At 39.6% G+C, this 23,683-nt stretch overlaps 1 protein-coding gene across 1 annotated transcript; it reads right to left on the bottom strand.

The window, feature by feature from the left end:
* On the bottom strand, window positions 17,954–21,346 carry LOC109232659 (non-structural maintenance of chromosomes element 4 homolog B-like). Its single transcript, XM_019398415.1, has 7 exons — window positions 21,148–21,346; window positions 20,957–21,037; window positions 19,530–19,800; window positions 19,290–19,440; window positions 18,744–18,969; window positions 18,537–18,610; window positions 17,954–18,243 (listed from the first exon to the last, which is right to left on the bottom strand). The coding sequence occupies exons 1-7, from the start codon at window positions 21,344–21,346 to the stop codon at window positions 18,172–18,174; spliced, it is 1,074 nt and encodes a 357-aa protein (XP_019253960.1). The 3' UTR covers window positions 17,954–18,171.

The raw sequence follows: 23,683 nt of genomic DNA, 5'->3' as shown, positions 1-23,683 counted from the left end.
TCCTTTCTCGTGTTTGATTGATGGTTTTCCTTGTTTGGATGTTAATTTCTACTACTATATAAACCCCTCCCCATTCCCCTTTGAGACAGACTGGAATCGTTAAGAGATATGCTAAAAAGCTGAAGCTACTACTCTTTGTTCTCTCATACTCTTATTCTATATTCTGGTTCTTGGCCGGCTGAAAGCCAAGGCCAGAAATTTTGGGTTCTTCCTATTGTTGTTCTTTCTAGTTTTTTCTCTTAACTAGTGAGTTACTGAACCTTTGCAATTTCGTTCCTATGTATCTGCAACTTGCATATGTTTTTCATTTCTGAAGTTCATAGCTTAATGGTTGTTGAGTTACTCTTGTGTGCAATTCTATTTGCTTTACCTCAGTTTTTAGGCCTTTTAAATATTTGACTTCATAATGTGGCTGGTTTGAAATGCCTACGCCTAATTCGAGTAATTAAGATTCTCTTAATCTCGTTTAGCCAATGCGTTATGAACTACCGTTGTATGTACCTTTGCACTTGTTAGCATCTCTTTAGTGTTTAATTTTGCTTAAGGTTGTCCATTCTGTTATTTGAATATGCTCCATCTACATAATTTGAACTTTCTTTAGTTAATTGGTCTATTAGGTCAGACCTGAATGCTTACACTTACTGCATGACATGAGTTTGTCTTCCATTTTCTGTTCTGAATCTCTATAATGGCAATCTTTCATAGGTAGTATGTTTTAATTATGTGTCAAGATCTTGTTCTGTCAGTTATGACTAGTTCTCGGTTAATATACCCCTCAACATGTTTTGGCTCACTTGATTTGTGCTTCCCTACTATGTCTAAATATTGCTTTTCATATTCAAAAAAGGAAGGCGCCGCTTCTGCTACCTGATGTGAGTTAACATGGCTATCTTATGACACTAGGGTCTATACTTAACCTAATTTGAACCTTTTCCTTATTATGAGTCTATGTATACTGATCCTGCAAATCTATTTTTGTTATTGTGTGACTACTTGTGCAGTAGGTGTTGAACTTGTTCTTCTGAATCTTTGCTAAGTCTGTTCTTAAAACCTAGAGCCTGATTGATTATTTGCTCTATGTGCTCAACTTAACCATGTTCCGCCCCTCAGCTATTGTCCATTCTTCCTCATTATCACTTATGTTGTTCTGAACTCCCTATTCTCAGCCAGCTGAAAGCCAAGGCTATCAAGGCTTTTGCTACTGACCTCCCTAGTGTGAGCACTACTCAGGGTCTAATTGAGACCCTTGTTGTAAAGACCCGACCGGTCGTTTTGAGTCTTAACGCTCCGTTCAGCAGTTTGAGGCCTTGAAAACCTCATTTATAGTTGCCCTGATTTGCGTGCACTGTCCAGGCGCGTAATTGGAAGCTCAAATATGAAATTCTGTGAAAATTTGTTAAGTTTTCATATTAAAATGAATAAAATTAACTTCGGTCAACATTTTGGGTAAACGGACCCGGACCCGTGATTTGACGGTCCCAGAAGGTCCGTAGAAAAATATGAGACTTGGGCGTATGCCCGGAATCAAATTTCGAGGTCCCATGCCCGAGAAATGAATTTTTGAGTAAAATTGTTTTTCTGAAAATATTTAAGGAAAATGAAAATTGATTAAAAAGTGATGGTATGGGGCCCGTATTTTGGTTTCGGTGCCCGATACAGGTCTTATATATGGTTTAAGCGCTTTCTGTAAAGTTTGGTTGAAAATGGACGTCGTTTGACGTGTTTCGGACTTAAAATGGAAAATTTAAAGTTTTATGACGTGTCCCTTGCTCCGCGATCGCAGAGAGCAATTTTGCCCAGTCCTTTAAAAGTCCCAAAAGAGAACCATTTCGGGAGTTCTCAAAATTTTCACAAACTTCCTCTTCTCCAAGGCCCATAGTAGTCCATTGAAGCTCTTCTTCACCAAAACTTCTGGGGTAAGTGTTGCTTAACTCGTTTTCTTCATTTTCCATCAATATCAATTGAACTCCTAGGCCTAAACATGTGAAAATAGGTTGAAAATTAGAAAATTGGGTAGAGTTAGGGTTTTCAAATATTTCGTGAATTAGACCTCGTTTTGGGGTTGAACTTGAAAGCAAATTATATATATTTGAGTTCGTGAGTCCATGGGTAATCTTTATCTTCGAAAACTTTCAGATTCCGGGCACGTGGGCCCGAGGGCATTTTTGTCAACTTTTCGATCAGGGTTAGGAATTACTATAAATTAGATTGTAATGAATAATTGAGCATATATTAATAGATTTGCGTAACCGTTGGATAGTTTTGGAGCGTGGTGCATCAATTAGAGTCTTCGGAAGGGCGTGGAATGCCGGTTTGGATCTTCGGAGCGAGGTGAGTCTCCTTTCTAACCTTGTATGAGGGAATTGTCCCCATAGGTAAAATAATTGATTATGTGCTCCTATTTGCGGGGGCTACGTACACACGAGGTGACGAGAGTCCGTGCGTAGCTACTATTATGCTATTGTCCGGGTAGTTAGGACCCAAAAGCATGTTATACTTGGATTATTTATGAACCCGGTGATAGCTTGAATTGCTTAAATCACATTGAATTAGTAAATGAATTCCTAAAAGGATCAAACTTCATTTCTTAAAATTTGTTAAAGGAGAATTGGTTTTATTTGGATGAATATTCCTCGATAAGTTCTTAATTGACTGATTGAGCATGAATCTCTATGTGTACCTGCGTCGCATGCATGATTCGCGAGCAGGGTATGTGTTTATTTATGGAACGGGCCGAACGTCTCGGCAGATTAAATAGATTCATCTATAGGCGCGTCGTCGACCCTCGGCAAGTGCGCATTTTACATTTCTGTTGGAGCGGGTCGTCGACCTCGGCATGATTTGCGCATGATATATATATATTGTTTCCTGAGAATTTTAAATGTTGAAATCGCCTTTCGTGGCTTGATATAAATTGATAAGATAATGAAAAGTAAACCTTGAAAATCCTTTATTATTTGTTGAAGGTGTTTTTCCTGCTTTCCGGCTTTGTGAGTTAGAACTGCTATATAAACTCCCTGATTCCCTCACATTTTTAATATATTATTGTTGGACCTCTAGTAAGTATTGAAGTCGGCTTCTCGTCTCCACTTGTTCGAGATTATACGGGATACTTGCTGAGTACACGTTGTTTTCGTACTCATACTACACTTCTGTGCATTTTTATTGCACAGGTATATGTAACATTAGTGGCCTATTGGGCGTAGCCGCACGGACGAATCTGGGACTAGGTGAGTTGCATTATTCGAGGTGGCCGCAGTTAGTATAGTCCCTTCTAGTATCTTGTATTTACTTCCTGTCCACTGTATTCCGGATGGGTGATGTATTTTATTTCCTTATCAGTAGATGCTCATGCACTTGTGACACCGGGTTCTGGGATGGTTTTTGAGAGATTTGTACTAATTGCTTATTATTTAAATTTAATTGAAGTAGTGACCTCTCTATTTATGAAAAAGTAAAGGAGAAATCTTAGTTTTCAAGATTGTTAAAAACGGGAATTTAATTAAGTAATTTGATTGGCTTGCCTGACGGCGGTGTCCGGCGCCATCACGTCCCTTAGTGGATTTTTGGTCGTGACAACATGGTATCAGAGCACTAGGTTCCCTTACGTCTCACGAGTCATGAGCAAGTCTAGTAGAGTCTCGCGGATCGATACAGAGACGTCTGTACTTATCCTCGGGAGGCTGCAGGACTGTTAGGAGTACTTCCCTTCTTGATTCCTTATCGTGCGATTTGATCCCTGGAGGCGTATGCCTTTAATTCATTCATACTCAATCTTATGCGACGCAAATCACTTGCTATAAATCGAGAATTGAAGAATCATAATGGTACTACGGATATGGTGCGGGATGTTTCTCCCAGTGTAGTTGATTGGATTATTATCGTCGCCTTATGGAAGGATATTCTAATGTTTCAACTCAGTAACGGTACTTCTGAGGGCTTCGAGGCTAGGCACAAGTTGCCATGATGCTTATGAATGACTAATCCGCAGTAGTGATATGATGGTAGGATGTTTGCCCACGTGTCGGGGTAGTGAATGATTTGAAGAGAGGTTTACTCAGTGCTTGACCAAGAGATTCAGTATTTTATTCCCGGAAGGGGAAAGGCAAGCGGACTAAGGATGGTCAGATGTAGGCTGGTGGAAGTAATGAGACTTGGTATTTGCAAGCGTAGTGGAGTTTTCTTCTATGATGGGGTGTCGTTGTCCTAATTGAACGTACTAAGTTTGTCGGTGTTATGATCTGCTACAATTCGCCTTTGGGGAAAGATATTATGAAATAGTATTGGAGATACAACTGTTAGATGTCGCAGGGTGCAGTGGTTCAGGATTGAATCGGTATTTCTAATGTTGACGGTTCGATAAAGATGACCTTCGGAAAGGTTTAAAGTTAGCAGCAATTGCGGGTTCAAGTGCCCCGAAGATAGATTTTTATTTAAGACAGCCACTGAATATCAAAGGACGAGGAAGGACATGCGGGAAGCTTCAGGCGGTGTTCAAAAATTCTAAAGTAAGGTATATGAAGCGAAGGTCGAGTAGTCGATTAAGGGGATGAGTTCCGCCAAAGTGGGAGAGTGGCGGAGTTGCATATGGGCTTTGCAGTGGGATGACCGCGTACCTTAAGGAGAGTTGGAGCGATTTGAGGATATTAGGGCTTGGTTATTGAGGTCTAGGGATCTAATTTGAAGTAGGGGCTCTTGAGCGGCAGGAGATTTAATACAACGGAAAGGAGCTGCTTGAATGAAGAAGGATGAAAATAACTTTGAATTTGGAAGATGCTGCCGCACCTTTAATGGATGTCTACGAGGGGTGAATGGACTTGTGCAGCTAGAGAGTGAGCTCGAACTCAGGATGGGTTATTGATGTCGTAGTGATTGTACCCCATGCAGTAGCATTGGAAGATGTCGGGGAGCGAGTTCCACAAGTGGGTTATTCCCTGTGAGCAGGTTAGCGGTCGCGTGGTTGGCAAAGCTTCTGCGAAGAATTCTATTGGTTATACAGCGAAGGAATTGGTCGTGCAAACGTTGTTAATGATTTCTATAGTAAGATATCGAGAATTTTGGCAGTTGATTACCCAAGGTTATGTCAATAGGAGGTTAAGAATCCTGGTAAATTCCGGAGTTGTGTAATAGTGGCTTCGAGCCAAGTGGGAGAGTCCCACCGCCTATGATGGGGTTGCATAGTTAACTAATTGCGAGGTTTCTGGTTATTAGCGTATTGATGAGCTGTTTCAGCTACGAGAAAAGACCATAAGTGGTAATTCGAGCTAATGAATTGTTGAAATCCATGCTATGGTTGGCCTTATTGGCTCATGTTCAGACTTGGGGAAGGATTCAGGATTTATGCCTTGTATAAATGCAGGTTTCAAAGGAAGTGATTCCGCGGGGTGCCTCGTCGAGAGAGTATTCATGTGCTAGAAGATTTATGGAATTGATTATATTCGGGGACAAGTCAGAGCAGGTGGCTCTCAGCAACGGTCCTAGCGGGTTCAAAAGGGCAAAGCGTGGTGATTAATGATTGCGAGCCTATGGGTACGGTTAAGAATCAAGCTTGGTAGCAGCTTATGAGAAGAGGCTCAGAATGTTCTATGATGTTTTGACTCGCAGTGTAGCATTGAGAAGAAAAGGAGAAAAATACTTCGGATTCGTAGAGGAATTATCAGAATGGATGTGCCAGTCGAGATGCGAATGTGCGCACAAGGAAGGTATGAAATGGTTCGTGGGATTTGGGACAGCATGGGGTCTCGTGTTTCAAGGCCACTCGGGTGGAGTGCATTATGTGTTGAATGAAGTTATTATTACTCTAAGGCAATCAAAGATAAATCGGAAGAAGATAGATTGATTAGCCATAGTTGAATTGGCATGTTGGTGGTAGTGATCAGTTCCTTCAGCGCGATTGAGTTATGCAAGTGAATTATGGCGGTACGTGTGAGACTGGTCGGCCGCCGTAATTGATGTTATTCAGAAGTATTCTACTGCTATGGCCTGCTATGCGTAGGCGGACTCCGAAAGGGCTGTGGTAGCTTAGACCACTACTCAGAGATTTGCATATTCTATGGATATGAGAATTCACCTGTGTGTTGCTATGGTTCTCCTTAAGTGAGATAAGTGAAGAGTTTTATATGATGAAGTGTTAATCCATTGTGGTTACGGATCTATGATGAAAAATCGTGTTCTATCGTGTGATGGCATGTTGGGTGCAGCGAGTGGTACGGAATTCGAAGAGAGGATCAAGGTTGCAGTTCGGTGTTGACATAGATGTCACGAGCTCGGATGAGCAGGGAAGTAGTTCCGATGTTTAAAGTAAGCTGGTATTGTCTTCAGCGTCACCCGAGATCGGTATTTTGTGAATAAGTCTTTGCATCCTGGTTAAGGATTCTTGGTTGCTCCTTAGCGTTAGTGCGGTCGGTGGCCTGGATGTACAGACCTGTTATCAGTCATGGGAAGGTTGTATAATTGTGGCATGTAGTCACTTGATTGGTTGAAGAGTTAAACCAAGTAGGAAGATTGTGGTGATATTGCTAATTTGAGAATGGATGCCTGGAGGGCACTCGATTTATTGGGTTGTGGACCGTGGAGGACTACTCCAGTTATGATGGTTGTTCTTGTGTGTCATGAGGAAACGGGAAGTAATTATGGACCTTTGAAGGGTCATTAGCCTAGTTCAGTGCGATCAGAACCAGCTTGGGGTCTGTGGATGGATTTAAATGTGAATATGGTTCTATATCAGGCCAAACGCGTTCATTTCAGTAATGCGCTCCTTATGGAGGAGTAGTCAGGGTGTTATTTCGTTGGCAGATATTTCATGAAGTGATGCATTGCATCGTGCGAGTTATGAGACGACTTGAGAAATTGCTTTATGTGTTGAGGATCCGCGTAGAAGTGATGTTATATGAGCAGATGGCTCTTGAGATTCAGATTGTATATCGCACCTCAGTTGTGCTTGAACTTTGTAGCTTATAGCGCTATATGTCCCCTAAGGGATGGCATTATGCACTTAGTGTGCTTGTGACCGGAGTTTGATATTTCATTGTAATGAGCAAATTTAGCTCGATGTGCGTCTCCTTATGTGAGATCTATGTGCAGATCGGGTGGCACGCCGCCATGGGTATGTTATTTGAATCGGGTTGCGCGCCGCAACAGTGTGATGTTGAGTATAGTTTTCTATATGCTATTTTTGTATGTCTCGCTTCCTATTTTCTAAGGAAAGTCCGTATTAGTGCGGGAGTTAGGTAATTCCTCCCAGAGTTCATTTTCCATTCGTATCACGTTCGAATTGGTGGCCTATTGGCACATAGTAACATCATATGAGACTTCTGATAATGTCTGGGGTGGCTTATTGCCTGAGCAGTTGTATCAAATGAGACGAGATCCCTTGATCTAGGATCAGTGCAATCTGACTATATGAAGTATATTATGGAGATAAGACCATTATTTGGTTCAGAATGAGGTTTTTGTCAGGGGCATAGGCCTAATAATTTGTTGACTCGGCAGTCGTTTATGAACTTCTTCACATCTCTTCCGTCGTGGCGGTATTGTAAAGGTTGGAGTGAGACCTGTGTATGTCATGGGGTGCAATGGGAGCATCAGGATAGTAGGATTTTAACTAAGTTGATCAGAAAAGGGTTATTGTGGTCCGGTGAGTAGAGTGATGCTAGGTGTGGACTCAACAAGGTTATGCAGCTATGTTTGGGTACAGCGTGTAGTGATTAATATGGTGATCCTATGGTGGAAATAGGTCGGGCATAGAATTCTGGATGTTGGAATTGGGCTTTAAGGCGTATCTGCTTTAATAAAAGAGAATATCTTTAGAATTTATCGAGCTAATATGCTCAACTGAGTTGTGGTAGCACGGGAAGGTACATGAGAAGTTAAACAGCGATTTCAGACCACTTCAGTATAGTTCTCAGCACGTTCGAGGACGAACGTACGTTTAAGTGGGAGAGAATGTAATGACCCGACCGGTCGTTTTGAGTCCTAGAACTCTGTTCAGCAGTCTGACGCCTTGAAAACCTTATTTATAGTTGCCTCGGTTTGCGTGCACTGTCCAGGCGCGTAGTTGGAAGCTCAAATATGAAATTCTGTAAAAATTTACTAAGTTTTGATATTAAAATGAATAAATTTGACTTCGGTCAACATTTTGGGTAAACGGACCCGGACCCGTAATTTGACAGTCCCGGAAGGTCCGTAGGAAAATATGGGACTTGGGCGTATGCCCGGAATCAAATTTCGAGGTCCCAGGCCCGAGAAATGAATTTTTGAGTAAAATTGTTTTCTGAAAATATTTAAGGAAAATGAAAATGAAAATTGATTAAAAAGTGATGGTATCGGGCCCGTATTTTGGTTCCGGCGCCCGGTACAGGTCTTATATATGGTTTAAGCGCTTTCTGTAAAGTTTGGTTGATAACGGACGTCGTTTGACGTGTTTCGGACTTAAAATGGAAATTTGAAGTTTTATGAAAATTGAAGGAAATCATGGATTTTAAGGCTTAACTCATTGATTTTGATGTTATTTTGGCGATTTGATCACACGGTTAAGTTCATAGGATGTTTTTTGAGTTAGTGTGCATGTTTGGTTTGGAGCCCCGAGGGCTCGGGTGAGTTTCAGATAGGTGTCGGGGTGGTTTTGGACTTAGAAAAATTGCAGAATCTGTTGTCTGTTGTTGCCCAGTTCCTTGTTCTATGCAATCGCATAGCTTGTTCCGCGATCGCATAGTGTAAAATTTCAGAAGCTCAGTTTCTTCTATGCGATCGCATACTCCCTCACGCAATCGCATAGTGTAGGTCTCAGGTGCCCGAAATTGTCTCTATGCGATCGCATAGTCTCATACGCGATCGCAATGGCCAGTCTGTTCCTTCTATGCGATCGCACCGTGTCCTTCGCGATCGCAGTGACCAAGTAACCCCTTGCTCTATGCGATCGCATCCCTTGCTCCGCGATCGCAGAGAGCAATTTTGCCCAGTCCTTTAAAAGTCCCAAAAGAGAACCATTTCGGGAGTTCTCAAAATTTTCACAAACTTCCTCTTCTCCAAGGCCCATAGTCGTCCATTGAAGCTCTTCTTCACCAAAACTTCTGGGGTAAGTGTTGCTTAACTCGCTTTCTTCATTTTCCATCAATATCAATTGAATTCCTAGGCCTAAACATGTGAAAATAGGTAGAAAATTAGAAAATTGGGTAGAGTTAGGGTTTTCAAATATTTCGTGAATTAGACCTCGTTTTGGGGTCGAACTTGAAAGAAAATTATATATATTTGAGTTCGTGAGTCCATGGGTAATATTTATCTTCGAAAAATTTCGGATTCCGGGCACGTGGGCCCGAGGGCATTTTTGTCAACTTTTCGATCGGGGTTAGGAATTACTATAAATTAGATTGTAATGAATAATTGAGCATATAATAATAGATTTGCGTAACCGTTGGCTAGTTTTGGAGCGTGGTGCATCAATTAGAGTCTTCGGAAAGGCGTGGAATGCCGGTTTGGATCTTCGGAGCGAGGTGAGTCTCCTTTCTAACCTTGTAAGAGGGAATTGTCCCCATAGGTAAAATAATTGATTATGTGCTCCTATTTGCGGGGGCTACGTACGCACGAGGTGACGAGAGTCCGTGCGTAGCTACTATTATGCTATTGTCCGGGTAGTTAGGACCCAAAAGCATGTTATACTTGGATTATTTATGAACCCATTGATAGCTTGAATTGCTTAAGTCACATTGAATTGGTAAATGAATTCCTAAAAGGATCAAACTTCATTTCTTAAAATTTGTTAAAGGAGAATTGGTTTTATTTGGATGAATATTCCCCGATAAGTTCTTAATTGACTGATTGAGCATGTATCTCTATGTGTACCTGCGTCACATGCATGATTCGCGAGCAGGGTATGTGTTTATTTATGGAACGGGCCGAACGCCTCGGCAGATTAAATAGATGCATCTATAGGCGCGTCGTCGACCCTCAGCAAGTGCACAATTTACATTTCTGTTGGAGCGGGCCGTCGACCTCGGCATGATTTGCGCATGATATATATATTGTTGCCTGAGAATTTTTAATATTGAAATCGCCTTTCGTGGCTTGATATAAATTGATAAGATAATGAAAAGTAAACCTTGAAAATCCTTTATTATTTGTTGAAGGTGTTTTGCCTGCTTTCCGGCTTTGTGAGTTAGAACAGCTATATAAACTCCCTAATTCCCTCACATTTTTAGTATATTATTATTGGACCTCTAGTAAGTATTGAAGTCGACCTCTCGTCTCTACTTCTTCGAGATTAGACGGGATAATTGCTGAGTACACGTTATTTTCGTATCCATACTACACTTCTGTGCATTTTTGTTGCACAGGTATATGTAACATTAGTGGCCTATTGGGCGTAGCAGTACGGACGAATCTGAGACTAGGTGAGTTGCATTATTCGAGGTGGCCGCAGTTAGTATAGTCCCTTCCAGCATCTTGTATTTACTTCCTGTCCACTGTATTCCAGACGGGTGATGTATTTTATTTCCTTATCAGTAGATGCTCATGCACTTGTGACACCGGGTTCTGGGATGGTTTTCGAGAGATTTGTACTAATTGCTTATTATTTAAATTTAGTTGAAGTAGTGACCTTTCTATTTATGAAAAAGTAAAGGAGAAATCTTAGTTTCCAAGATTGTTAAAAACGGGAATTTAATTAAGTAATTTGATTGGCTTGCCTGACGGCGGTGTCCGGCGCCATCACGTCCCTTAGTGGATTTTAGGTCGTGACACTTATGAACTCTAAAACACTAGGACTTGGTCCCCAGTCATTTCCTGAATCTCCTCTATTGACCTCCTTAGTGTGAGCACTGCCCTAGGTTATTGAAGCCCTTGGGAACTCTGACGCACTAGGGTCTAAGGTTCCTTGCCATCATGTCCTAATTGCTCAATTATGTCCCATTTTCACTTACTGAATAAGCCAATGGGCTTGTGTATATGGTTGCTTTTTCTGAATCTTTGATGGCTGCTGGTTTTTTGTCTATGAAGACTGTCTTCTGGGCTGTTGTATTTGAAATTGAAGGTCTGGCCTGGCCGGGTATACTTTGGGCTTGTCTTAGGCCCACTGTAATTATTTTGCAACTTTGTAATTTATTTCACTCATTGGGCCTTTAATAATGATGTAATAACTATTGAGGTATTAGTGAAATTGGGAAACTGGGCTTATTTTAATATTGCATGAAACGGATAGAAATTCTGCCTATAGGTGTTTAATTTGCTCAAACATGTTCTGCTACTGTGTGTGCTAGATAACCTGCCTATATGTGTTTAACTCATTTAATATATTCTACCCCTACATGTTTGATAGGTAACCTTCCTATAGGTGTTCAATTCGTTTAACATATTCTGCTTCCACATGTTTGTTAGAAATCATGCCTATAGGAAATAAAATGATCAATCCTTAATTGCAGCATGTTGGCATAAACACCATGGCTATTGGATTACATTGATTCAAAAATACCTTCTCTTTACAATGTTCACATATATATCATGCATATAGGAACATAATCACATTAGATGCCATTTCTGTTATTCTCATTATACTGTCACCCGCCTAGAAAGCATGCCTATAAGGATAAAATAATGTAAAACCAAGTATAATTATCAATTGCTAGAAATCCTACCTATAGGGTGTTCTACTAATGCTGCTAACCATTTGTCTTCAAACAACTTTACTGTATAATCACACAACGACTGGATATCTAAAACGTCAAAATAACAGCGTTACCTTTATAATGCTGGAATCCATAATCATTTAGCAATCATGTCTGTAGGATCAATAACTTATAACATGTAGTCTCAATAATAAGTATGCAATACCAGATTCACTAAACTGTGCACCTGTTCAGAAATCACGTCTATAAGATTACATCTTACATCTGAAATTACTGCATGTTTGAATTCCAAGGTCACATAGAAAGCATGTCTATAGGGCTTAATGGCTTTAACTCGTCTCAATTCTAAATTCTGAAAACTCCTAATTTGCGTATGTGTTTGTGTGCGTTTGTTGTCTAAGTATGGAGGCTAACTTGAGCCCTTAACTGCTTTTATGTGAAGTCCAACTTGTTTTTGTAAGTCGCTCAGTTTTTTCATTTTGAGCAACCTAAGTTAGGTCTAGAACCATCCGAATAGAGTTCCAAACGCCTCCTGGACCATAGGAATGGGACGGGTAGTGCACGCATAAGGCAAGGTTTAGAATTGACTAGTAGCATTAGGTAACAACTTAAGATAGTAATCGGGTAGCAGGAAATGATAGTTTGTGCCCGGTGAATAATACGAGTAACACCCCATCTGGAGGGAGTTACGAAGTATTATTTATGTTGCACGGGGTGATCCTTTAGGCTAATAAACTTAGGACCACCCCCACCCCACCCCACCCCACCCCCCCACCCCGCTTTCTTTCTTTTCCTACTAGAATCAAAATAGTTGTACCCTTTCTTTATAATAAACTTCTTAAATTCTTGTGCTATATCTTCGTTTATTTGATCACATAGACTAGTTTATATAATTCGAGTTCGGCCGGGACCCACATTTGTGAACCTCGAAGAGTGCCTAACACCTTCTCTTCAAGGTAATTTCGACCCCTTACCCGATCTTTGGTGACGCAAACTAGTCAAACAGAGTTATCTGCAAAATAGGTGCCATAACGTACCTTAAACCCGTTAGGTGGTGACTCTCTCTTTTAACACCTTCCTTAAAAGAGTTGTCACGTATCGAACCGATTTCGCGAGAAAAAGGGGCGCGACACTCTTCATAAGCTCCGTGCCTATCAAATTGATCTACACAAGAAAGGAAAGAAGTGATTATCAAACAAAGATAAAAATCACGAGAGAAGTAAAAAAAAACTAAGGCTTATACCTTCAAAGATAAATGAACAATACCATTCATCCATGTTAAAAAACTGTGGCTTTCCAACTTAGACTTCTCAACTGGGCCAATTAAAGGTTTTAGCCATACATCGGCTTGGCCATATTTTTTTAAAAGATTACCATCCTCGGGGACTTCAATGGTAAATTTTTTCATCATCCTATTGCTACTGGAAGAACCAACTTCAACACGTGAAATGGTAGCAGTAGGGACATTCGAGGATGTAAAAACAGCCACGGGAGGAGCAGTAGCAGCAACGACAAGAGAAAAAACTTGTGAACCAGTAGGAGCAGACACTGGAAAGGAGGAAAGAGGTTCTTCTTCAGAAACAAGGTCAAAATCTTCATTATCAAATCCACGGGAAAACAATTGATCAGTAGAATCATGAGGTGCAGCATTCATCTCTTCATCAGAGCTCGTTAAAATGACATTTTCAGGCTCATTCATAGGAACTGGACTTGGAGGAGGGGTGACTTCATCATCTAAAATAACGCGCCTCCTAGCCCGAGGCTTGCGCACTAAAGAACCCTCTTCTCGTTCCTCTTCACCTTTAGAGCCATGAGCTCTCTCGGCTTTTCTCTTTGATGAGGAATTCAAAATTATTTCTTGATCGAGAGACAAAGAAAGTGTTGATGAAGTAATAGACGCGGCACTGACACCTCGAATGGGAAATCTTAGCAAAGGAAAAAGTTATAAATCCCCAAGTAAATATGAAAGAAAGGAAGAAAATTAGAGGAAAGGATGCCATGAGTTTTGACTTTCCAGCCAAACCTATGAGAAAGGTATTTCCAGGATCTTCTTTCCATGGGAGCAGCCGATAACATCTTCTCTACCCAAACACGGAAGTTTGGAATTTCATCAAAAACTTCCATGGTTGCTAAAAAGAGAAAAAATCCATGAGATCGTCGGTTTTTTGTCCTCCCTCATAAAAGAAGAAAGATATAAAAAAAACTTACGTGCAAAATTCCACTTCTCTGGAAAAGGTATGTTCTCTTCACGCACTAAACCACTTGTGGGGGCAGCAACGAAATGGGAATACCAGCCACGGTCCTTATCATCTTCAGGGCTAACCAAAACCCTTTTGCTCCTAGCAGCGAGAGTGAAAACCCCTGAGCGGAACAACTTAGGGATGAACCAAGTGTTGAGAGGTAAAAGGTAAAGAGATCAAATTAGATAGATATCGTAAACATGCAACAACTCTCCATACAATAGGACAAATCTATCCTAAGAAAACATTATAGAAGCGACAAAATTCTATGGTAACTGGGTCAATAAGGGGTCTGAAACCTGAAGTGAAAGGATATGTGTAAAACGAAAGATCAACCAGCTAGGTACGAAATTATCCTTTGGTTTGGACCAGGAATTAAAATTGGAAAATCAGATTTCCAGTAGCATTCTCTTCGTACAAGAGAAATCAAACCATCAGTAATCTGAAAAGGATAGACATTGGCATGATCATGAGAAGTCATAGAAATAACTTGGTTTCTAATTGATTCACCATAAGTGGAGAAAGAAAATTCCACGGGAATAATATCATTAACTATTGGTTCTCGAAGGGCTCATTTGATTCCCTATTTCTGGAAGAAGACCTGTGCGTTGAAGAAGCCCTAGTTCTAGTTGAGAAGGTGGAAGGAGTCTAAATCAATGGACATTAATGAACCATCATTGATCGAACCCAAGGATAGGTTTGATCGGCCGGGTGTTGGATCGAATGAATATTCAACCGCGTCATCACGACAACGATGGATGTCCAACCTTTAGATCTCTTCTTTCTCAATAAAGGCGGGTAAGGAAAGTCCGAAGGCTAATCTGGCAACTACTGGCTAGAAGGCGAAAATAGCTTTCGCCAATCAAAGCCCCAAAACTAGTAAGGGCACTCGTGCCCCAGCAAGCCACCCCAACCCTACCGCCAAAGCTTGACTTTACTAAACAAGCAAGAAAGGCTCCTTCTATCTTATTAGTTAGCGAAGAAGGTGTAACAACGTTGGGTTGAGAAGAAAAACCACGAACAGATAAAGACCCTAAGATACGTAACCTACTGCCTCTTCTAATCCTAACAGGAGCAGTTGAAGGGGGAAGCTCATATACAATTATTGTTCTGCGAGGATTGGGGTTTACTGAAGACATGGATGCAAGAAAATAATAAGTACTAAAGAACAAGAACAATTAGAGAAGAAGAGTACTGTAGATTGAAGGTTTTCGTGAAACTAAAGGCACATGAGGTATTTATAAGCAGAAGCAACCGTCATGCAAAATGAGTCATGATGGAGACGTCATAATGAAACAGTCACTTCGTGAGTGACGCAGCCGCAAAAAAGCGCTAAAAACCACTGATGAGTTGCAGACCCAATCAACAGAGGCCACGTGGTACATGCATTAAATGGAAGTGACGTACGACACGTTGGTTCTAAAGAAGACGTAATGATACATGGGAAACGGCGGTAAAAATTCCCGCCATAAATACATACCACTTCCCAAATATTCAATTGCAGAATATTCGGCAAGTGGGGGGACTATCTGTATTAGAAGAAAATAAATATGACATGTGGAATTATGTGTGGCTCACGAGGCATGATACGTGGATCACTAAGAAGGTGATAGTTGAAATATTTGGTTAGGAGATGCACGAGATACAAGTGGTACGAGCAAATCACTCACGAGATGAAAGGATGTGATTGCTCGAGTCTAAATCATTCAGTAAATATGGGCTGAATGAATCAAGACAGTAAGAAGGGGAAGATTCACGAACCTTTAATTAATGAGGAAGGAGAATTGGAACCGTTACAGAATCTCCATAAACAGTTATGATTGCCAATCATAACAGGTCATTAATGTCGTAATGATTCGGCCATAAAAGGGAGGAAACTTTATACTTGTAAATTCCTATAAAGGGAAGAGAATTTCATTTGTAAGGAGATCTGAGACAATACTGGAATATATTCACTTTACTTTTCTGCTATCTTGACTTTGCAATCAGTTATTTCTTTACTTATTTTTGTCTTTTCCTTTCATATAATTGAGAAAGTACGAAATTTCTTGGTTATCAGTAACCCGAGTTCTTCCAAAAATAAGCTTTGACCGAAAGATACATTTTTTGGTTAAACACTTACCACGACTATCAGACACTTAACTAATTTGTAGGTAAGTAGTTATTGATGTTCAACTTTCAAAACTTGTTTTTATACCAGAAAACATCCTTGTCTTGAGATCCTTCATCTTTCTCCACATATAAGGCTGTATTGTGGTCCGGTCCCGGGCCTAAATGGGCTAAACGGGCCGGGCCAAACGGGCCCGGGCTCTGGCGGGCCAGTCCCGGGCCAAACGGTCCCGGGCTTAACGGTCCTGGAGGGTGGAACCGGCCCACTGTGGGCCTAAGCCCACATGGACCCGAGCTAAATGGGCCGGGCCCACGGGCCTAAGTGTTCCGGGCTTCTTTTTTTTTTAAATTTTTTTTATCTAAGGCAATTTCTTGTAAATTATATTATATAATTGTAACTTAAATCTTCTAATTCAAATTTAAACACAAAAAAATTGTAAAGAAATATTCAAGGGAATGCCTTATAATTTTTATTACTACGACATTAACAAAAAATGGCAATATCTTTCTTAGTCTTCCTCTCCCCAATAGAATGAGCACAACAAGGTGCTAATACTACCATTAAAAGGAATAAAAACTAATGAAGATGTGCCAAAATACAAGTTACATATTTGTCTACATATTATCTCTAACAAATATCATAAATCCTTCAAGGTTCCGAGGAATTTCCGTTGGTGGTGGCGGAAAAGAAGCTTGTTCATCAGCGCTTCCGGGCGAAGCAGCATCCTCCGCAAGTTCCGCTAGCATTTCTTCATAAGCTTCTTCTATCTCCGGTTGTGATTCAGCAAGTCCAAATTTTCTTCTTTTCGAACGGATCCAATCTCTGAAGAGTACTGATTTTTCCAAGCTCTCCCTCATAGACGCTCTATGATCACCGATTTGAAGTCTCGCTTGACTGAAAGAGCTCTTCGATGCCACTGTTGAAGCTTGAATACTTAAAATATCTCGAGCCATCCTTGAAAGAACCGGATAGTCTTTTTCTTTGTCCTTCAACCATTCCAAAACATCAAAGGAGTCGTCGGGATTCTCTGATTCAAGTCCCTGCGACAAATAAACTTGAAGCTCATTTAGTTGTGAACTATCACCAATATTATCACCTTGAGAACCCCTGAACTCCGTCCAAGAACTAAGTGCTTTTAGGCCCGCAGTTCTTTTAGATTGCGAACTAGACGAAGTAGGAGTTGGAACATTTGGTCTAGCATGATCTAAGGCAAGTTGATAAGCATTATAACTTGTTTGAGCATTTATTTTAATTGAGGTTTTTGCATCTGTAAGTGTAGCAAATTCTTCATCTGAAAGTGATAAAGCCTTATAAATATTTGTGTACCAAAAATGAGGACCTCTTAATTTTATGGTAGGATTTAACATGGCAGCAACACCATATAAATGCACTCCTTAAATTCCCTCCATATTGCCTTATGAATTGGGCTACCATTAAATTGGTAATATTCTCCTAATAATGGCTTATTAGCTTTGCTAGCTAGCCTCCGCTGCATGGTAGTGAGGAATGGCTGAGAATAGATGATGCACAACATGAGCATCTACAATGTGGTGGACGACCTTATTTAGCACACCAGTCTGACTACATTAGATAGAGCTCCTCTTAACCAACCCCACTCGGATGAATCATAACGTGGCAATGAAGGGTATGGTGCAAAAAAGTGACTAACATAAAAGAGTCGTTCACAAATAGGAGGGGTAACCCCATAGACGATTGAAGTCGATATCTCTGATTAAGGATAGTGGTATCCAAATCCCCCACCACACCACGTGGTGGTGAAAGAGTTTGCATTAATTGCTCGAGATTAAAGAGTATTATCCGGGAGAGTCCTAAAAGACTGTCAAAATTAATAGGCATTGTTTGCTTAGAAATCTATAGAAAAATGCACAAATGACTTTACACAACAAACAATATATGCATATAAACAAGCCATTTAACCAAAAGAGATGCTAATTAGCTTACACAGCTATAAACAGGCCATTTGCCCAAAAGATCATGTGGATCAGCTTATACAGCTTCAAATATACACATGTAACATACAGTTTACCCAAAAGAGATACTGATCAGTTTTTTAGAGCTTGATTATACACAAATAAACAGACCATTTACCTATTAACAGAGCTAGATTATACACATCGCTTGACATTTACTCCATAGCAGTTTTTTCTTCAGACATAGTCGGAGATGATATTAGAACAAGTCCTCATTGCTTAAAGCCTGAGGCAGCCCTATTTGGTATCAGATCTTCTACTTCTGGCACTAAATCTTGCATCAACTGAGAGCAGTTTAAAATGGTCAACATACAAGTGAAGGAACAAGGTCGACAGAAATATAGATTAAAAAAGGGCAAAGGGCAGCCAGGTGCACTAAGCTCCCGCTATGCGCAGGGTCCGGAGAAGGGCCGGACCACAAGGGACTATTGCACGCAGCCTTACCCTGCATTTTTGCAAGATGCTGTTTCCACGGCTCGAACCCGTGACCTCCTGGTCACATGGCAACAACTTTATTACAAGGCTCCCCTTCGACAGAAATACAAATATTTATGTTCTTGAATTTGTGCTAGTGTACCTTCCAATCATTGTAATCATATCTCAGGATAAACTGGTGGCGTGCAACTTCAAAACGTGCACTGCTCCGTGGAACTGGAGAATCAATTCATCATATACTCATATTACAGATACAAAAGGAATCACAGAAAATTACAAATGAACAGATGATGTGCATTTGGTCTAATGTCTTAATAGAGTATCTCATAAAGAATAGCAGAGTGATTACCTATCTCGCAAAGAAAACGAGAACCAGTTTCATCAGCGGAAATAGCAGCCTCCCCATTGTGTACTAAAAAGGAAAGTGCAAATAAATTCTCAACAGTATGAGCAAAGGAAGTTCTCCTAAAAAGGAGTTCGTCAAGCATGACACATTTCTTCTCCTTTAAAAGCTCCGATATGATTGACATATTCTTGTTAACATCAGGTTTGTCTTCGGCAGTTTCAGAAGTAACCTGTTATAAAGACTCAGCAAATGATAAATTATTTACCAACCAAACAAAGTAAAACTCAAGTTCTTGTGACATTCTTCCTTTTCCTTAATTCAGTCAAACCTCTCTATAACAACCTTGTTTGTTCCAAATATTTTTGGATGTTATAGCGAAGTGTTGTTATAGAGAATATATATTATAACATAACATAAAAATTAGTTCCGAAAAAGCTTGCCTTTTATAGTGAAGCGCTGTTATATAAGGATGTTGTTATATAGAAGTCTGACTGTATAACTCAAGTTCTTTGAGTAAAGATAATTAAAAGTGGCGGAAACGACCAATACCAATTTTGGTTGAGTAAGGTAGACCTTCTTCGGAGGCGTTTTTCTATAAACTGCAATCGTGTTTGGATACGAATCATAAACTTCAGGCTTCTGATCTCCAATATAAACTACAAGTTTCCTCGGCTTAAATTCAGTTTTCAGAACTCCAAGCCTGAGAAAGAGCAAAAAGCAATCACAAATTAACCAAATTCACATTTTCTTTGCTCTCTTCTTCTGTGTTAAATGAACGAAAAATCTTACATCGTCTTGCAACCTTTGCCTTCCATAAACACAAGTGAAACATCAACGCCAATCTTTTCCCAATTCACAGCTTTTTGTGATTTCCCAAATATCAAACTTTGTGTTGCCTTCTTCGAACGTCCTTTTTGTAAGCCATAGGATTTAAGCAAACAGGATATGAACATAGAAGGTGAGATACTATCATGGGAACGTAGTGCGAGAGATTCCACCACAGTATTGGTAAGTCCGAGCAAGGCCTCTGCATCTGACACTTGCTCTCTTGGCCTTTTAACTGAAAAACCATGTACACATTATAAAATCACATTTATAGTTTAGGAAGGCATAATTAGCGGAGTTGTGGAGTCAAGAATATAAGGGGATTCAAGAAAATACTAGAATGTCACACTTGGATTAATTTGAAGATATGACCTAAAGCTATTTTTAAAACTCCCTTTGCCACTACACTAGAACATTCCCTCGTGTCATGTGGATTCAACGGTTTATATGTGACACAAGGAATTCATTTATACCTATTTGAATAGTATAATTTTTCCGCAAAGGGTTTCAATTGAACCCCTTGTCAACATTCAGCTCAGCTCCGCCCCTGGTTAATTGGTAAAGTGGAGCTCAGTATTATTTTTAAACGACATCAACCTAATGTGTATGTGTATTTATAGAATGTGTGTGTGTGTGTGTGTTTCTACAGTTTTACCCCGGATAATATGACTTATTTCTTACTCATTTGTGGCAGATGAACAATTTACAGACACACACACAAGGGAGCTCATAAAGTGAAGCACACATTCCATTGCGATACACACACACACACACACACAAGGGAGCTAATAAAGTGAAGCATATATACCATTGCGATACACACACACACAAGGGAGCTAATAAATGAAGCATATATACCATTGCGATACACACACACAAAAACACAAGGGAGCTAATAAATTGAAGCATATATACCATTGCGATACACACATACACAAGGGAGCTAATAAAGTGAAGCACATATACCATTGTGACACACACACACAGAGGGGAGCTAATAAAGTGAAGCATATATACCATTGCGACAAACACACACAGGGGAGCTAATAAAGTGAAGCACATATACCATTGCAGCACGCGCGCACACACACAAGGGAGCCAATAAACTGAAGCATATATACCATTGCGACGCGCGCGTACACACACAAAAAAAAAAGGGAGCTAATAAAGTGAAGCAAATATACCATTGTGACACACACACAGGGGAGCTAATAAAGTGAAGCATATATATCATTGGGATACACACACACAGGGGAGCTAATAAGTGAAGCACATATACCATTGCGGCACACACACACAAGGGAGCCAATAAACTGAAGCATATATACCATTGCGGCGCGCGCGTACACACACACAAAAAAGGGAGCAAATAAAGTGAAGCATATATATACCATTGCGATACAAGTCGTCAACGCCAGTCAAGACAATGTTGAACTTATTTGACTCTGCAGCTCCTATTTCATCTCTCTTCTCTGCATTTCAAGAAACCCCAAAAAACCAAAAAAGTAAAAGAAATCATCAACAAATAAAAAGAGCCTTAAAATTGTAGAATCAATATGTAGCAAAAAAAAGTTAGAAATACCATCGATGATGGTTCTAATCACAGAGTACTGTGACCGAACACTCCTACGAAGTGAATCAGATTGGTGAGTGAAGTCTGTGAGCTCATTGAAACTAACAAGATTATTTAGCCTTTGTGATAAAGCATCGATTCTACTTAGTTGTTGATCTCTTTTTTCTTTCTCCTGTTTAACTTTCTTAGCTCTAGTTATGGGACTCATGGCTTTACACTTTCTCTACTACTTCTTTCTTTTTCTTTGTTTGCCTCAAGACAAGACAACAAATACCATAGGATTTATGATTATGGAAAGCTTTGGAAGTTGAAATGGTGAGAAGCAAAAAGAGCTTTACTGCATTGGGATATGTGGGAGTATGAGTAAGTAAAGAAGGTTAGCTATAGTGTTTTTGAATATGAATCCGAAAAGACTTGTTAAAGTACTCAAGTACATTTTCATATCTCTTGCGTAAGCTTTTATGTTTAAGTAGGTATAATTAACATATATAGGCTTACATAAGTACTTAACTTGCATAACCTTTCTTTTTTTGGAGTAGAAAGAAAAAAAGGTGATTAAAACGATTAAATTCTTACTTTGTGAACAAAGTTATGAAAGTAACAAAAATTTACAATAACAACAAAAACTATGTATGGATCTTTTGGAAAATTTATTCGGGAGATATCAATAAAAATAATTTAACACAAAAAAACTACTATAAGACAACAACAACATCAACAATTATGTGTGAATCTTAAATAAAATGTATTAGAATTTTTCCTGTATAGATCTTTATTAATCATACTTTTCATTTAAACTTATGTCAAGCTAACAAGAGTTTTTAACCAATATTGTCCCTTATATTTGAGGGTATGTCTATTTTTGTCCCTCATATATAACCCTGAGCATATTTAGCCTCTTAAATATGCTAAAGTGGAGCACATTTAGTCTTACTGACAAAATGTGTTCAAAAACTAATGATGTTACCCAACTCTAATTCATGAAGCAAATCTTTTGCTCTAAAGCAAAACGTTTCCTCTACTTTTATTGGATAACGCAAATTATCACTTTAATTCCTCATTTTTAGATAATGTCTTCTAAAATTTTGAACTTGAAAATATCTCTTCTGTGCCAGTTTTCAATGAGAAAATGATATTGTATAGCCGCTGTAAAAATAATAGCCGAAAAATATAAAATTTGTATTTCTTTTTGTATATAAGTATATATTTTGTATGTTAATATACAAAAATTATACAAATTTTATATACTATTTCGGCTACCAAATGTAAATAGTTTCTGACACGAGCTAAAAGTGATAACACAATCTGGTTATTTGTTTGCTTCAATAATATGCCTAGAAGTGATCCTGGCAGCTGGTAAGTTGGGATTTTGACTACTTATTACCGCTTTTTTACTTTCGTTTTAGTCCAAAAGAGCTTAATTCTATTCCCGAAAACTGATGAAATATGCTTAAATGTAGGAGAATTGGAAAATGAGCCAAAAAGATGAAATTCAACTCAAAAGGAGTAAAATGAACTCAAGAACAAAAAGCAGGCAAAAGGAATAATATGCAGACCGCAGAATTCTCTCTACGGACGCATAAGGTGAAGTGAAGCCTGTCAGAGGTCTAGTGTAATGTGCGGACCGCACAGTTATTGTGCGACCACAGAAGCCACCAAAGAGTTCAAGTTCGGAGAAGTCCCACTTCAAGCTTCAAGGATATGCGGACCGCACAATTATTGTGTGGCCGCAGAATTAGCCATGCGACCGCACACAGATTTGTACGGTCCGCAGAAAGGGCCTGTGCGGTCGCACTCCGTTTTGTGCGGACCGCAGAACAGGTGACATGCGGCCGCAATCTAGAACTATGAGGCCGCAGACCAAACTCCTGCCAAGACTAAAGAAGAAGTGCGGACCGGTCATGGAATTGTGCGGCCGCAGAACCTCCGAAAGGGCATTTTTGTCCGAAATTTCCAGTTGTGCATAAATAGACTTCTTTCACGAAATTAGGTCAAGTTTTGAATATCTGAACATCTGTAGCATTTTCTTCTTACCCTTTTAGGTAACTTTAGCTTACATTAGTGATTAAACATTAGATTTTTATCTTTTAATCTTTTAATATGAGTTCTATCATCTTTTCTTCTCTATTTTCTTCATTCCCCATTATGAGTAGCTAGATTCTTAGCTAGGGTTGTGACCCAACCCTAGTGTGTAAACCTTATGTGTGATTAATTTTATGCTTGTTTATGAATGGGTGTTTGTTATTTAGCTAGGTTCATGCTTTATTTGTGAATTAATAGTTGCAAATATTGATTTATGCCTTTTTGACTTAGTCTCTTCTTGAGAAAGAGAGACCAAGTCTAGGTCAACCTAGCTAATAAGGAATTTCGTCAATTGAGAAATTGATCAACCCAATTAAAGGGTTCAACCTAGAGATAGTAACTACCCGACTTGAGCTCTTATCAAATGTTTCGGTAGATACCTCTTGAGAAAGTCAAATTGGGCAAAATCATTCTCTGACCGAGAGGTCAGAGAATATGCGGATATGCGCAACGCACAATTATT

This window comes from Nicotiana attenuata, chromosome 9 (genome assembly GCF_001879085.1).
Source record: "Nicotiana attenuata strain UT chromosome 9, NIATTr2, whole genome shotgun sequence".
NCBI classification, from domain to species: domain Eukaryota; kingdom Viridiplantae; phylum Streptophyta; class Magnoliopsida; order Solanales; family Solanaceae; genus Nicotiana; species Nicotiana attenuata.
Note: the sequence above shows the minus strand (reverse complement) of the source record. Positions and strands in the feature narration are given on the sequence as shown.

Excerpts from the sequence above, each read along its gene's own strand:
- LOC109232659 (XM_019398415.1), bottom strand. The coding sequence starts at position 21,346 with ATGAGTCCCATAACTAGAGCTAAGAAAGTTAAACAGGAGAAAGAAAAA. Across the intron at positions 19,441-19,529 it reads GGCAAAGGTTGCAAGACGAT|GCTTGGAGTTCTGAAAACTG; the intron begins GTAAGATTTTTC and ends GCTCTTTCTCAG. Across the intron at positions 18,611-18,743 it reads TCGTTTTCTTTGCGAGATAG|TTCCACGGAGCAGTGCACGT; the intron begins GTAATCACTCTG and ends TTGATTCTCCAG.